Here is a 15,063-nt window from a genome sequence, read left to right on the forward strand (position 1 = left end):
GGGCCGGGGCGCCCCGGCAGAGCGGCCTGCGGGCTCGGCGGCGGGGCTGGCTCCGCACAGCGGGGCGCCCGGCGTGCCGCCTCAGCAGCGCCCGGGCTGCAGCCCGCTCCCCAGAGCGCCCGGCCGTGCTGTCAGACCAGGCCGGTGGCAACGCGGGGCCTCTGCGGCCCGCCCGCGGAAGGGAGAGGGGCGAGCCCCGCGGGGACTCTGCTGCAGCCAGCCCTTAGCGCCCACAGAGCTCGGCCTGGGCTTCGCGCGGAGGGACGGATTCTCACAAGTTCCTGAAACTGTAAAAAACTATTTGCCTTGGGTGGTTTAACTTGTGTCAAATTTCAAGGGACAGGGAAAATAAACACCTTAAACCTTCTCTGCAACAAGTCGGGCTGTCAGAAACAAGGAAGACGCCGCGTATTTAGTAATTACCAAACAGCACACATTAAGCCTGAAAATTAAATCAAGTTTTTATTCAAAGCATCTATTAGAATGACAGCACATCAACTCTTCTGCTTTTAACTCATGCCAAACTACAACTTAAATCTTTCAAAGCACCAAACAATTTCTTGTATGTAATCACTTAATAAAACAAAAAGCAGTCTTCCACATCCCATCTTCATCTTGTCATGATCCAAAACTGCTTCAGCTGTCTGAATTTGTCTATGGCAAAGTACAATCCAGTGTACTTGTCATACTTCAAAGACCTGAGGAAATATTCTGGCCGACTGAAAAGAGAAATTTAAAAACCTCAAACCCAACAACCAAAAACACCCACCAAAAAACCCACAACCAATCCTGATGAAGTAATATTCCAGTCTGCAAGTGGCTGGTAATTACAGTCTTCTGCCCTGTGAAATACTGCTCAGGAGGAATTCTGAGTTATGATTCAGAATTACAACAGATGTATGTTCAGGGCTCATTTTGGGATCAGACTATTCACGTGAAGCCAGATGAACAGTCAGAAGCACTTAATATCTTTTAGAAAGCCAAAACCTACATACGTTAATGAATTACCAGTTTTATGTAGGCAAAGAAGCCTTATATCACTAGTGTCTACTATTTTTTTCAGAAGCTGAAGCAGAAGTTAAACCGTATCACTGGTGCAAAATTATTTACAATCAATGAAAGACATTTTCTTTTTTTAATTATTCAATTACTTTTTTGTTAAGTGCATCAACACAGGATTTAAACAAATTGGGTTAATGAGATTTTCAACCACAAAAGGTTATCAGAGAACATACTTCAACAGCTGCAGATTCTGATGTAAAACCCCTCTACTTTTCTGGAACAGCTGTATGCAATCTGGTCAGCCTACATCAAGTGATTGACAAAATGTTTTCTTCCTTTTCAGTTCAACTGAGAGGAAAAGAGGCTTTCCCTTCTCATCTGAATTTCCTTACTTCCAACAAGAGGAAGAAGTTAAAGCAAGCAGGTCAGTAAATACACATTATTAATATCCCCTTAAGCAGTAGCTTAACAACAACAACAAAACAACACACAAAAAGTCCAATCTGAAACAAAAGTTTTGTTAGCATATTAGGAATCTCTGGCTGCCTTCAAAGCAAAATGTGGTAAAAGATCACCAAGAGACAACGCTACTGAAAGTACACAACATTCACAAAGTGACAAGATACCCTGTTAAACATTTTATATCAGCATCTGAGTACTAGGCAGCATTCTGCAACTTCATTTATTTGGGAAATATATGAAATCACACTGTTAACACACTTGTAACTACCTTTGGAAGCCTATTTCCTAGTTGTATAGTGAATACTTTTCTGCAGTGTTTATTTTATAGCTGTGCTATTGTTAGTGAACAAAAAATCGGCATGTTATGCTGGAGTAAAGCAGTAAGGTGGCTTTATGCACAGTAAGTATGGAGGCTTCTATTTGCTAATCATTATAAAAGCAATACTTTAAAACTTAGTGTTTGCTAATAGAAGACCTAGAATAGTTTATTACAAATTCATACCACCCTGTAAATAACGCCTTTATTAACAAAATCAAGTGCCAAATCACTACAGGGCCCAAAAACCTGAAAAAAATATCACCAGTTCTTTACCTTTTTCTAGACTTTGCAAGACTAATCATTTTCACATAAAACAATGTGCAAAACTTCCCAACTACACATATGTTAGGAATAACAAGTGCTACCAAGAGATTCTGCTGAAATCAAATAAAAAAAATGTGAAGCAGCAAAGTCAAGCCTCATACCTTGAGCAGTCACAGTGAAGATATTCCCTGCATGAAGCATTTTCTTTCCCTGTACAAGCTGAGATAACTAACCTCTGCCCTTTGCCTTGGAGATGCTAGGTAAAGATATACTGATATGAAAAACATGGTTTCATTGCTGTTTAACAATATCCCCAGACTCATCACTTTGCTGGATAGTCAAATAAATACTTTTTTGTCAGCCCTCTTTGGCCACGTGTACCATTCCTGCTAATCACGGACACTTTGTTCAGGAAGTGTTTCCTGTGAAATCTGCTTCAGATAAATGAGTTAACCTTGCAAAATCTAGCTTCCCATGACACATAAATTTGTCAACCCTGCCTTATGCAGTCCCATATTTACAAAATACTTAGAAATTTTACATCTGTCTTCTACCCTATCAAAAGTGCAATTCTCTCACCCCATGTTATGGGGCAACAACATTCTTCATAAATTCTACAGAATAGCAGCCTATTATAAGCAAATAAGGTGCTTAGCTTATGCTTGGGATCTAACTGGTTAAGTAACACCAGAAAGTACATTTTTTATAGGCAGAGACTGCTCCTCCTATCTACTGTCGCAGGGGTGCCACAGCTAAGTTTGCCAGCTCGATGAGCGCCAGTGCGCCATGCATGCGCTCACGCTGCTCCTGGAGGCGACGGTGGCGGGCAGCTGAATGAGCGCTGTTTTTCTCTTCATCATCCTCTTCATCAGACTGAAGATACTCCATTGGGTCCTGCTGTTCCTGATCTGTTTTCTGGATTGCTTTGGTCTTCAAAGCAGGAGCACGCTGCTCTCTAGTCTCCCAGTACCTATAACATCAAACACGAGGAATACTTGTAAAATACACACAGCTGACTCGCACACCAACAATTCAAAATGGGCAAAAACCTCCCAAGAACTAGCTTGCATCCAGCTGGGCATTGCACTTGGCTTTACTTTTCAGCCCTTATATGGTAGTATTTAAGCTGTCAGAGACCTTCTTTATTCAGTATTTTAAGTGTAAAATGCCCAAGTGAACACCTGTGACAGATTTCTTGTCTCCATGGTGTTCTCAGCAGGCATTTCGTCCTAGGCATACAGTACCTCTCACACAAATGCAAATTCAGCAAAACTGTAGCACTAGATATTAAAGTATTAGCAGGTGTTGATCAAGCGAAAAAAGTATTTAAGCAGAGAGCAAACACAAAACAAACCAGTAAGGAAAAAACTCTCATCAGGAACTTTGTCTTGACCAGGAGTTCATAATTCTTCAAGGAGAGGCACGGCTGTGCTGATGTGTACTGGAAGAACATAGTTTTGCTTTCTTGGGGTGTAACTCTCCCAAAGAGTAAATGCTGTGTCAGACCACTCTTTTAAGTATTTTGAGAAAGATGACAACATGAGGGAACTTACTTTGCTAGCCACTCGGCCACAGCTTTATTGTCAGCCGTCTCCTTCTTACTCAGCCTGTCCGTGAGCTCTTCCCTCTTCAGTCGGGCATAGGGATGTTTGGGACAATGACGGTTTGCATGTGTGAACCTGCTTAAACAGCCTTAAAAAACGCAGAGTGACAATGAAGAATGTGTTACAGAAAGCAGCCAACCAAAGAAAGTGTAACATCTGTGGGATGGAAATGCCATTGAATCCACCCTTCCCCATTCACAGAACCCTAGGTTTTGTTGAAAACCAAAGGTTCATAACATGCCCCATTATTTTATACATTAGTATCCACTGACAGAGAATGTATGCAATCCTTAGATACACACTTGCAGAATTTGGCAGATTCTGAAAGGCTCTTCCCTTCCCTAAAAGTTCCACCAAATTTTAACTCCAAAGCTTTTGCAATGTGAACAGGCATACATTTCCAATATTAGTCTGACCCCAGAAAGCTGCAAATCATTCTCTGATAACTTACCATTCTCTGAGCAGACAAAAGGCTTCTCTCCTGTGTGGAGACGCTGGTGAGTTTTGAGCTGCCCACTCTGTACAAAGGCTTTCCCACAGTCTGGGTAGTCACATAAATAAGGCCTTTCACCTAAAAGTAGTAACAGAAGAGATTTGTGAAAGATGACTGGAAGTGTCATAGTACCCAGTGGCAGTCCCTGGCTTCAACCTGGTACAAGCAAGCTCTCCTTTCACCCACTGAGAAACTTGCACCTACTTAAAAAATCCTTGAATACTTAGAAGTGCATGCTCTGTGTTACTGAACAATATACTTATTTCCAAAGAGAAAAAAACTTGTACTTTTCCTTGTCATATTTTCTGATTTAAGACTCATAGATAGCACTCTGTAAGTTTTGTGAAACTGTGCAGATGTAGAGCAAGAAATATGGGCAAGTAATTGGACAAGTAATGTAATTCAGGTTGTAACCAGAAAAATTTTATCCTTACCATAGCCTGAACTAGGGTAAAATACCTGAGGTCTACATTACTACAATGTTATGGCAATACCTCATTAGGAGAAATATGTCTTAAAAAAGTTATAATGATAGAGGCTACATGAGAAACTTATTCCAGATTTAAGTTTTCTCAAATCAGTCATCAAGGAAGGGTTCTCCATGCACAATGCAACCAGAAGAACAAAGGTAGGAGGTGTCTCCTTCCTCAAGCAGATCTGACTGCACACACTACACAAAGGTATGCCATGCCACTGCCCTCAGGAAGGCAACAAAATGAGGGTGAGTCTGGCTCACTAATTCAGAGGAATGATGGGGAAAGCTCTACTCAGTTAAATAGTTCTTACAAGTTCAACATGTTGTAGGACCGAGTGAAATAACATATTTTGACCAAAAAATGAGAAATGCTGTTGTTTAATATCATTACCTAGATTAGTCATAGTGACCTTGAGTCAGAAGGAGATGGTGAGCCAAGGCTTTTGTGAGATTTTGTTTGGTTGGTTTGGGGGGAGTGCTGGTGATTGTGTCTCTATTGTGAGCTACATTTGTTCATATGTTATGGTAAACACAGTGTTCTGTTGAAGAAATAAAATATATTTGCTTGGTTTAAAAAAAACCCAAACAGCATCTTGAGTTTAAGCTCAGCTGAGTATTGAGCAAGTTCATCATACATTTTAACTTAACTGCAAATCACCTTCTAAATACAGTTCAGTAAATTAGCATGATTTCTTCCACCCCACAAAATTAATTCTAGGTGGTGGGAAGAAACAACTGGGTGGTGATTTTAAGCATGTGGACTCTTCCCTCAATATTTAAGCACACTTCCTAGGATGTGACAAGCCTGAAGTTGCCAGCCACTTTTTAAGTTACTGTAACCTCTTAGAGCAGAACTTCAATTGTGATGTGAAAAATACATCAGCAAGGAGAAAACAAATCACAAAGAAGAGGCCATCAGGATATAGAGTGCTACCAAGCTCAAGAACAGAGGACCAAGCCCAAGACTTGTTCTTTTTCTTCTTCAAAGTGCATCTGTGACATCGACAGATAAAATGTTTACACATTTGACTATACTATTACAGCCCAAATTGCTGCTACACTTCCCCATGACAAATATGGGTACAAAGACTTTGATTGAGTTAGTTACAAGCACTGAGAGCAAAGTATGGTTAATTTAGCAGTTACAACAGAATCATAACAGGTCAAGTTCTTTGGGGTTCCTTTATGTTTGTTTGAGGGGATTTAATTCCTTCGCTCGTGCTTCCTAAGTGGCTCTCCCCAAGTTATTCACACCCTCCTCTTACTCACCGGTGTGAGTTCGTTTATGGGCTTGCAGTGACTTCTCTCGTGGAAAGACCCTGTTGCAAATATTGCAGCGTATCCTGCTGGAAGAGTGCTCTCCTTCACTGATCAGGTCTCGGACGGTGTCTGCTCTTGGACGGCCACGTCTTATTCCATCCTGGGTGTAAATAAAGAGGCAACTAAACCGAGGCACTTACTCTCCCATGCTGTCTGGCCAACTGGCACAGCATTCCCTGGAGCTATGGCATGACCAAGGATGACGCTGTGACAGCACGGAGCCACACCAGACTGTGCCCAGCTCATTCCTAAGGCCCGGGGCAGGAGGGGAGATGACAGTCACCACCATGTGCTCAGGAGCTTGGGGAGGAACTGACAACTCACAGAATGGGTCAGGTTGAAAGGGAGCACAGTGGGTCATCTGCTCCAACCTCCCTGCTCGGTCACTCTAGAGCACATGGCACAGGATTGTGTCTAGGCAGTTCTGGAGTATCACCAGGGACAGAGACTCCAAAACCTCTCTAGGTAACCTGTGCCAATGCTTGGTCACCAACACATAAAGAAATTCCTCCTCATACTGAGGTGGAACTTCCTGTGTAGCGGTTTTTGCCTATTGCCTTTTTTTCCTACAGCTTGTCACAAGCAGATCCTAGCTCCACCTTCTTGGCACCCTTGTACGATACTCATATCCATTAATAAAGTCATCTCAGTCGTCTTTTCTTAAGGCTGAACAGGTCCAGCTCCCTCAGCCTATCCTCATAAAATAAATGCTCAGGTCCCTGAATAATCTTTGCTGTCCTACACTGGACCCACGCCAGGAGCGCCATGTCTCTCTTGTACTGAGGAGCCCAGAACGGGACACAGCACTCCAGGTGCGAGGAGAGCGAGGATAACAGCTTTTTCGGTGGCGAGGGTGTTCTTTTTTTTCACTTTTTAAAGGAAGGAGGACGGGCACCGACTCCGTCCCCCGCTCTCCCCCGCGGCGCGCGCGCCGTTGCCGGAAGTGACTTCACTTTAAATGCCCGGGCGGAAGCGCGGCAGGAGCGCGCGCCGCGGAGTCGCCCTGTAAGCGCGCGGCCCGCCCGCCCCCGCGCGCCGCGCCCTCACCTTCAGGTGCCGGTGCCGCCCGGCGCTGCCCGGGCTCCCCGCCTTCTCCTCGTCCCCGCCGGCCGCTCTGCCCGCTCCCCCGCGGGGCGGCGGGAGCGCTGACGGGCCGGCGGTGCTGTCGCCGCCGCCGGGGCTGAGGGTCACGTTGTGCGCGTTCTCGCCCCAGCGCCAGGGGTAGACCATGAAGTCGCTGAAGCCGGGGCTGGTGGGGACGGGCGGGACGGGCATCGGCTCCTCGCTCCCGCTCGCCCCCGAGGAGGGCTTGATCGGGGTGGTTTTGATAACGGAGACCAGGACGCGCTTCGGAGAGTCCTGGCAAAAAATCACCGAAGGGGGGCCCGGCGGGAGCCGCTCCGCCATCGCCGGGCAGCGGGCAGCGGCGAAAGGAGCGCGGAAAGAGAGGGAAAGGAGGGCGGTCCGCGACGGCACGGCCCCGCAGTCCGCGCCCGTGTCCCGGAATGGGCCGTGCAGCTGCACGGAGGTCCCGCGGCCGTCGCCACCTGTCGCCGCCCGGGCTCGCCTCAGCCGCTCATCACAGAGGACGGCGGCTCCCCGTGGTCTCGGTGGCTCGCCCTCCGCACCCCTCCGCCTCCGCAGCCACCCCCGAGCGGATCCGCCAAGTCAGCGGCGGCTCCCGGCCATGGCAGCGGCCGGAGCGAAGCAGTCACAGCGTCCCCGCACCTTTCCGAAGCGACGCCGGCCCCGCTGGCAGCCCCGGTCCCGGCGATGCCCGAGGAGGAGCCGCCGCCGCCGCCGCGATACCTCCGCGCTCGCAGCCCGGGCCGAGCCCCAGGTTTTCCCGCGTTACGTTTCGCGCCCGAGCGCAGCCAATCACCCGGCCCGGCGCGAGTGTCACGGGGAGTCCGTTCCCGCCGGCCAACCGCTGGGCGGGAAACTCGGCGGCCGCGCCTCTAGGGGCGGGGCCTGAGGGCGAGGCCTTGCGGCTGCTGCCATTCTATTGGGCAGAAGCCGGGCTCACGGCCCCGCCGGAGGCGCTGATTGGCCCGCAGAGCCGGGGGCGGGGGCAGGCCGGGGCGGCACGCCCGGGCAGGTTTGGCGCGCTGCGGCGGTGGGCGGGCTGCGCGGGCCAATCCCGGGCGGCGCCGCGGAGTTGGCGCGCCCGGCGGCTTAAAGGGGTCGTCTGGCGGTGGGACGGCGGGTCGTGGCTTCCCTTCCCTGGGGCGGGGGAATCTCTTTCGTTTCCCCTGCTGGAGCCCTGCCCTCAGCGGCGGACACACCTGGGAGCGAACCTGCGGGATGGGAGGGTACCCCAGTGAGCCGCCTCCGCGGGGATCGTGGGCCGGGCGGGGTCGGGCCGGCCCGGCCGTTATGGCGCTGGCAGGGCCGCCCGGGGGCACGCCCCGTCCAGCAGCGGTGCCCGTGGCAGAAGGGCACTCGTAGCTGTACAGCTACATGCACCGGTCCCGGTGCAGGAGACGTTGTCACGGCCCTCGACTCGGGAATATTAGGAGGTTCTTAAAGTAGGTGGTATTTTAAGAGGATGGTGCCAGACTTTATTCAGTGGTACCCAGCGATAGGACGAGGAACAGTGGCCCTAAACTGAGACATGAGAAGCTTCACCTCAACGTAACAGCTTCTTTGCGTTGAGTGTGGTAGAGAACTAAAACATAAGAAGTTTCCCCTCAACATGAGGCTGCTCCAGTCTGAGAACATAACTTGCATTTATTCCATTAGTAACTAAATTTTGAGGCCAGTATCAGGAGCACAGAGAAGCCACGGAGCTGTAAACATGGTGAGTTTTTTTCCCCGGGTCTATTTTGTTCACAGTTCATATGCTGCTGACTACTGCCTTGTAAGAGTGTTGGCAAACATCATGACTGATAGGAACAGGAAAGTCCAGGGAAGAGCAGGTTTGCAGCATATGACTGCTAAGTGGTGCCCTTTTGCATAACCAGAAAAGCCTACCAGCAGAGGCTGTAATACCGGGCTGCAGCATTCCTTATCCATCCTGAGATCAGTAGCACTTTCATTCTGAATTGTAGTTGAGTTTGCTTCAACTGCTCTTTTAAACTAACCAAAAATCCTTAAATGTTTGCTTAGGCAAATTTTTGTCCATTGTTATGCTATCCCAACTTCTCAAAGTCAGTGTTACATGTTGAAGTCCATTACTACATTATTACATTATTACATGTTGAATTACCATTACTATGCCAGGTCAGGCCTTCCTTACCAAGCCAGAAAGAAAATGTTGCAGCTTGTAACATGTGTTTCTAAAATGAGCAAACAGGTTTCCACATGCTTGGATCTGACCCCCTTGAAAACCTTTGGCCCTGAAAATAGCCCACAGTAAATAGTTCTGGTCATATAATGATGTTGTAGAGGAACAGTAATACAGAAAAATATGCCAAAATCTACTTTAAAATTTAAAATAAGGGAAAAATTATTAATGTTAAAATAATTGCACCCCAAAACCAAACTGCAAATACTCTTCATAACTTTCCAAAACTACATGCCTAATGCTTCAGGTAGTACATGTAGCTGCCGAAAAACTCCAGTGATGGATGGAATTAACATTGTGAGCTGGTGTACAGAACTGTAGATATTGGGAATGGTGCAGTGCATTGTGAGCAACTGAATATCTCCAGATTTTACCTGTGCTGCCCCAATGTACACATTATGTTTTGTGATGATTTTCAAGGGCCTGGCAGCAGATTAACTTATTTATGTGGATCTTGTAAATTTTTCTAACGCCAACTAATATAATTTTGTTAACAGAGGCAGCACAAGAGAAGGGAGAAGTTAGTTGATGCCACATTTGATATTTTAACTGTTCTGAACAATATAGTGTTTCATGTTGTAATAGCCATAACCAAAGAGAAGTGAACTGTTTTTCCAGATCCTGTCACTGGAAGAGAAAATGGGCATATAAAATGTATCTGGCCTAGAGGGCTTAAAACACACTGCTTTTCAGTACACAGTCATAAGTATTGTGATGTGCTCTTAAAATAGTTCATGTAACATGTAAAACCTGTTCCAAAGTAATCATCTGAACTGCAGTGTCTCAGCAATATTATATATGTTTCCTTTTAGTATTTTGATGCTATGCTACTAGCTTAATGTGTGTTGTGGTTTGACTGTGGCTAGATTCCAAAGCCTCTATAACTTCCCTCTGCAGCTGGACAGAGGAAAGAAATTTTAACAAAAGCTTCATGGGTTGAGATAAGGACTGAGAGAGATCACTCACCAAATATAATCATGGGCTAAACAGGCTCAACTTAAAAGATATGAAGGCAATTTGTTACTGACAAAATCAGAGCAGGATAGTGAGAAAGTAAAATAACCCTTAAAAAACAGCTTCCTGCCACCCTTCCTTCCTTCCTTCCAGCTCTGCCTCCTACCCCAGCAGCACAGGGAGACAGGGAGTGGGGGTTATGGCCAGTTCACTCTTTTACAGGGTACAGTCCTCCAAGGACAGGCTGCTCCAGCTTGGAGCCTCCCTTGGGTTCACAGACTCCTTTGTGCATCCACCTGCTCCGGCCTGGGGCTCCTGCACCAGCTGCAGGTGGGTCTCTGCATCCCCATGGAGCTCCATGGGCTGCAGGGCACAGCTGCCTTGCCAAGATTTGCACCAGGCTGCAGCAGAACCTCAGCTCTGGTGCCTGGAGCAGCTCCTCCTCCTCCTCCTTCTCCACTGACCTTGGTGTCTGCAGAGTTGTTCCTCTCACATGTTCTCTCCCTACTCTGGCCACAATAACAACTTTGTTTTAGCTTATCTTAAATCTGTTATCACAGCAGTGTTATCACCATTTCTGCCTGGCCCAGTCTTGGCCAGTGGCACGTCTGTATTGGAGCCACCAGGGATTGGCTGTGCTGGACAGGGAGGAAGCTTCCTGCAGCCTCCCACAGAAGCCACACCTGCAGCCCTTCCACCTCCAAAGCTTGCCCTTGCAAACCCAATTCAATTTTTGTGTAGAAACAAGAAAAAGTTCTCTATGGGAGTTAAAGGACCAAAATAATGAAACATGATACAACCTATAGTCACATCAAATCCTGCTTGTTACAACAAAGCATACCTTTTATCACACATGATATAAGACTGAAATTGTAAAATGATAGGGAGCAAGGATTCAAGAGACAGCAGGAAAAATACCTGTGTTGTATCTAGCTTGTTAGACTCAAGATGGAAATGACAATTAAGGAGTTTGAGGATAGTAAACTTGCAGAGATAAAAACAACTAACTGAAACAGAACAAAACATGTCAAATAAAGATGAAAAGATGTATTCTACCTCTTTAAAGCATGCACTTTAGATTATGGCCTTTAGGCAGATAATAGCAAACAATCACATTGGATGTAACTTTATTGTTATAATATGGACTTATGTAAAACCTTAGCAATGGTAATAATATCTTTTATCCAAGTCCTTATATTTTTTAAGTTTCTGGATTTCCTGTCTGAGCATTCAGATTCCACTCTAGGAATCGCATTCACAACCTGTGAGACTTTCACTGCTGGTACTGAGACCCCTTTGCAGTGGGTGGCTCCAGTGACCTGATGGGTGCCCCATTTGAATCCCTACATGCACCATACACTGTCAGAAGCTCCTTTTACCATCTTGACCCATGTTTCCCATAGCATTGTCCCAGATGCTGGGTTCCTCGAAGTATTTTGATCATGATGCAGCGACTCAGCAGCAGCACGTGCTGTTTCTAAGGAATCCCTGGGCTTTTACACCCTTGCAGTCTGTGCACCCACCCTTCATGCCCCTTGTACTTGCCTCTTGGTCCAATGGTGATATTTTTGGCTGAGGTCCTCTCCTTGCTCATTGGGTCCTGCAGAGTCTCTAGGTGAGTGGCCACCCCCACCCCTACCAGCTAGCACCAAGGTGCCCTTTCTTAGTACAAGGTCAGTGCCTGTTCCTGGCTCATTTGATGCGCTCCAACTATTTGCTGCCAGCCAGGGCACAATGTCCAGCTCACACACTAAGCTCTCAGCATTAGGTGTACTCCTTTATGAGCACGTCCATCTTTGGTGATGCAGCTCTCTTTTTGGCTTAAGACTTCATGTAATCAATTTTGCGTAGTAGAATTGTGTTGCTGGAAAATGTATGAGATAGCCAGATCCTCTAAGTGACACGGTGTTAGCCTCTCTACCTGTCCTGGTGCCCATCCATGTGATGTGCTCAGGATGTGTCTCCCTCAGGCAGGAGAGATGTGGGCACTAGAAAATGAAATGTCCAGGGATGAGAAAGTATGGAAGGTCAAGGCCAGGATGACCCTTGCTGGTGATTAGATACTTAGCTGCAAAGGTCAGAGAAACACCAGTCACCATTCTCAATTCTGTCTCTTGTAGTTAGGCACTTTTGCACCTTGAAAAAAAAAAAAAAGAAAAAAGCAAGGGCTGTTTTGGTAAAGATGCCATATGCCATTTCTACACCTGCTAGGCAGCCTTGTGTAGGGTGCTGTTCTGTGCATGTGAGAAATCCACTTGAGGAGAGAATGTGGACGGAACAGCCACTTAGGCAGGCAGCCCTCATCTTCACTTAACATGAGTCACCTGCTGTCAGAAAGGTTAGGCACCTATGCCCTGTATTACAGCTACGAGCTTCAGGCTTTGCATGCAAGTATGTAATCATGCTGTAGCCATCGCTATTTCTTTTTGGTACAAAATTCCAGACAGAGCACTTGTTTACACTTTGCCAGTAAAACTCAAGTTTTCCTTGTCTGTCTCCATTGTTTGTGTAAGTATGTAACTTGACAATCACACACTGATTGCACACAGTGAAAAGCTGTGAAAGGAATGAGAGGGAGGTGTTTTTACAAACAAACTGAGGGCCTGCTGGTAGATAGGGCCAGATACTGATAGGTGAAAGAAGCAATAATAGCAACCATAAATTCCAGAGGAATTCCACTAACTGACACAGACTGTTACTCACCCAAGGCCACGCTAAATTCCTGGAGCTAGAGAAAAAGAACAGAGACACAAAGAAAAGGGAAGGGGGGGAGGATGCACATTAGAAGAGGGTCTGTATTAGGCAATTTGGGAAGTCTGTACCTCTCAGTTACCTAAGACAATGGGGAAGAGAGAAGGAAATGGGGCTGAGAAATGAGGATAAAAGGGAGGATGCATCCCCCAGCAATTTGACAGATTCCATGGGGAATTGCCCCACGACCTCTCCTTTTATTCATTAATAAAGCTATGGGACTCCACTGTCACTTTTTTGGACATAAAAACCTCTGGCATTTTGGATTATTTTTCCTGACATCTTCAAGCAAAAAAGAGATTGCAAATTACTTTCATTTGTCATGCAAGACTTTTAATCAGTTTGGAGGTTGAAATCTCTTACAGAAATTTTGTTTTGATTGACAGCTCAGAGCATCAGAAAACTAAGGATTTTCCTAAATCTTTACATTAATTTTAGGAAAGTTAATTTTACAGATAAAAACAAGATATATTTATAGCAAACACTGTTTTTGGCTGTCATTGTGGAATCTCTCTGAGCAGTTAAACACCAAAAAAAAGCCAAATCCCATGGAACACCAAATCTCTAATCTTACTGCTGAAATATATCTGAATTTCTCATATTCATCCCTCTCCAGAGATACTATGACCTTCAAAGTACCTATTAAAGTTGTAAGGACATTACAGTAAGTGGTGGCACTGACTAATGATGTTTGTCTGTCATCTTTCATATACAGTATAACTTTGATTCAAACTTGTAGAATATTTAAATAAAAATATTTCTAAAAAACTTTCTGGATAAAATGTGTACTGAGGAAATCTAGTGTAGATGCTGCAATTGATACCAAAAGGCTCCAAAAAGATCTGTAAAGCTTTGGTGAGATTTTTGATATTTGTAGTAATGTGATGCTGTTAATGTTTTTCTCCAGATTAGTACACAACAACGTAACTGTCAAGTTCCTTCTGGGTAGCTACATTTTACAACATAAGAACTGTGCAGAAATAATGATATTTTTCTTTTGTTGACTGATGTTTTTCGGCTTTAAATTTGAACCACTTCAGAGCCTGAGAGATTTGACTCAACTACCAGGATTTTGTAAAGCTCTTTGCAAGCAGGTAATTGCCTGAAGTTACTGTCATTAATTCCATGCAAAACAGTTTGCATCTCTTGAATGAAATTGAAACTTGAAAGGGCACTAAGTCCAATTAAATTAGTTTTATTCTGCAGTAAGCATGCCCTGCAAAAGTGGGTCTACATGAGACCCAGGAAAGATGCAATGACTATGTTCAAGGCTTGGAATAATCTGTAGAGGAAACACCTTATTTTGTTTTAAAGTGGTGTCCACAGATTTATCAGCATCCCAGAGTGAAGAGAGAACAGGGCTGTCTTTAATCCTGCCTTTTGAAACATAGCAAGAATTCTGATACTGTTTCAAGTTACTGTAATAAGGATAAAATTAATTTCAAAAGCATGTGGTATGTACAGTGAAATTATCATGATAAAGGAAGTGGTAGTTTCACGTGAACGATCGAAATAAATACACCCTCGTCACAGAAATCAAGACTGCAATCGCCATTCTTTGGGCAATGGTGGCTGAAGGGCTAAGACTTTGTTGCTACTGCGGCTGTTAAAAGAGGCACTGATATTTCGGCCGTCCTGCTGCCCGTCCTCTGCGGAAAAACGCCTTGATGAGTTTCCTGGCATGTCACTGTTGGCCATACTTCTTGGGATATTTTTATTTCGAGACAGCAAAAGTACTCGCAGCTGGGTCCAGAACCGTGAGCAGCCGAAAAGGCCCCTGGAGGCGTGCTTCACTGACCTCTGTCACGGCGGGGGCTGAGCGGCGGCCGGGGGGCCCCACGCTGCCTGGGGCTGCCCGGAGCCGCTCTCCGAGCTCAGCCGAGTCCCGCTGCGGCACCGCGGGCCGCGCTGCCGGACGGGCCCCGCCGCGGCGTTTCGGACCTGACTACCTTATCTAAGCGTGTCGGCCACCTATAGCAGGGCTACCCTGGGGAACTCCCAGGGCGAGCGAGCGCCTCTTTCGCTGGCGCCACTTGTTGAGGATGCAGGTTGTACCGAAGGACCCAAGGCGACGCCGTTTGCAAAGGCACCGCGTCTGAGGCGCGGCTGCCGGGCCCACGCCCGATGAATAAC

General features: G+C 46.2%; 1 protein-coding gene and 1 long non-coding RNA gene across 2 annotated transcripts in view; one reads left to right on the plus strand and one right to left on the minus strand.

Annotated features, from left to right (window-relative positions):
* Positions 1-5,199, plus strand: part of LOC135289314 (uncharacterized) — a 5,757-nt gene extending 558 nt beyond the window's left edge. The window contains exons 2-3 of the long non-coding RNA XR_010352092.1: positions 1,346-1,426; positions 2,757-5,199. This is a non-coding gene — a long non-coding RNA (uncharacterized LOC135289314). The remainder of the gene's footprint in view (positions 1-1,345; positions 1,427-2,756) is intronic.
* Positions 444-7,846, minus strand: ZNF367 (zinc finger protein 367). The gene is made up of 5 exons (XM_064402811.1): positions 6,987-7,846; positions 5,889-6,039; positions 4,103-4,222; positions 3,601-3,739; positions 444-3,017 (listed from the first exon to the last, which is right to left on the minus strand). Exons 1-5 carry the CDS (start codon positions 7,344-7,346, stop codon positions 2,777-2,779), a joined length of 1,011 nt encoding a protein of 336 aa, XP_064258881.1. The 5' UTR covers positions 7,347-7,846; the 3' UTR covers positions 444-2,776.
* Positions 7,847-15,063: the final 7,217 nt, after the last annotated feature.

The sequence above is a fragment of the Passer domesticus genome, chromosome Z, assembly GCF_036417665.1.
Source record: "Passer domesticus isolate bPasDom1 chromosome Z, bPasDom1.hap1, whole genome shotgun sequence".
NCBI lineage: Eukaryota > Metazoa > Chordata > Aves > Passeriformes > Passeridae > Passer > Passer domesticus.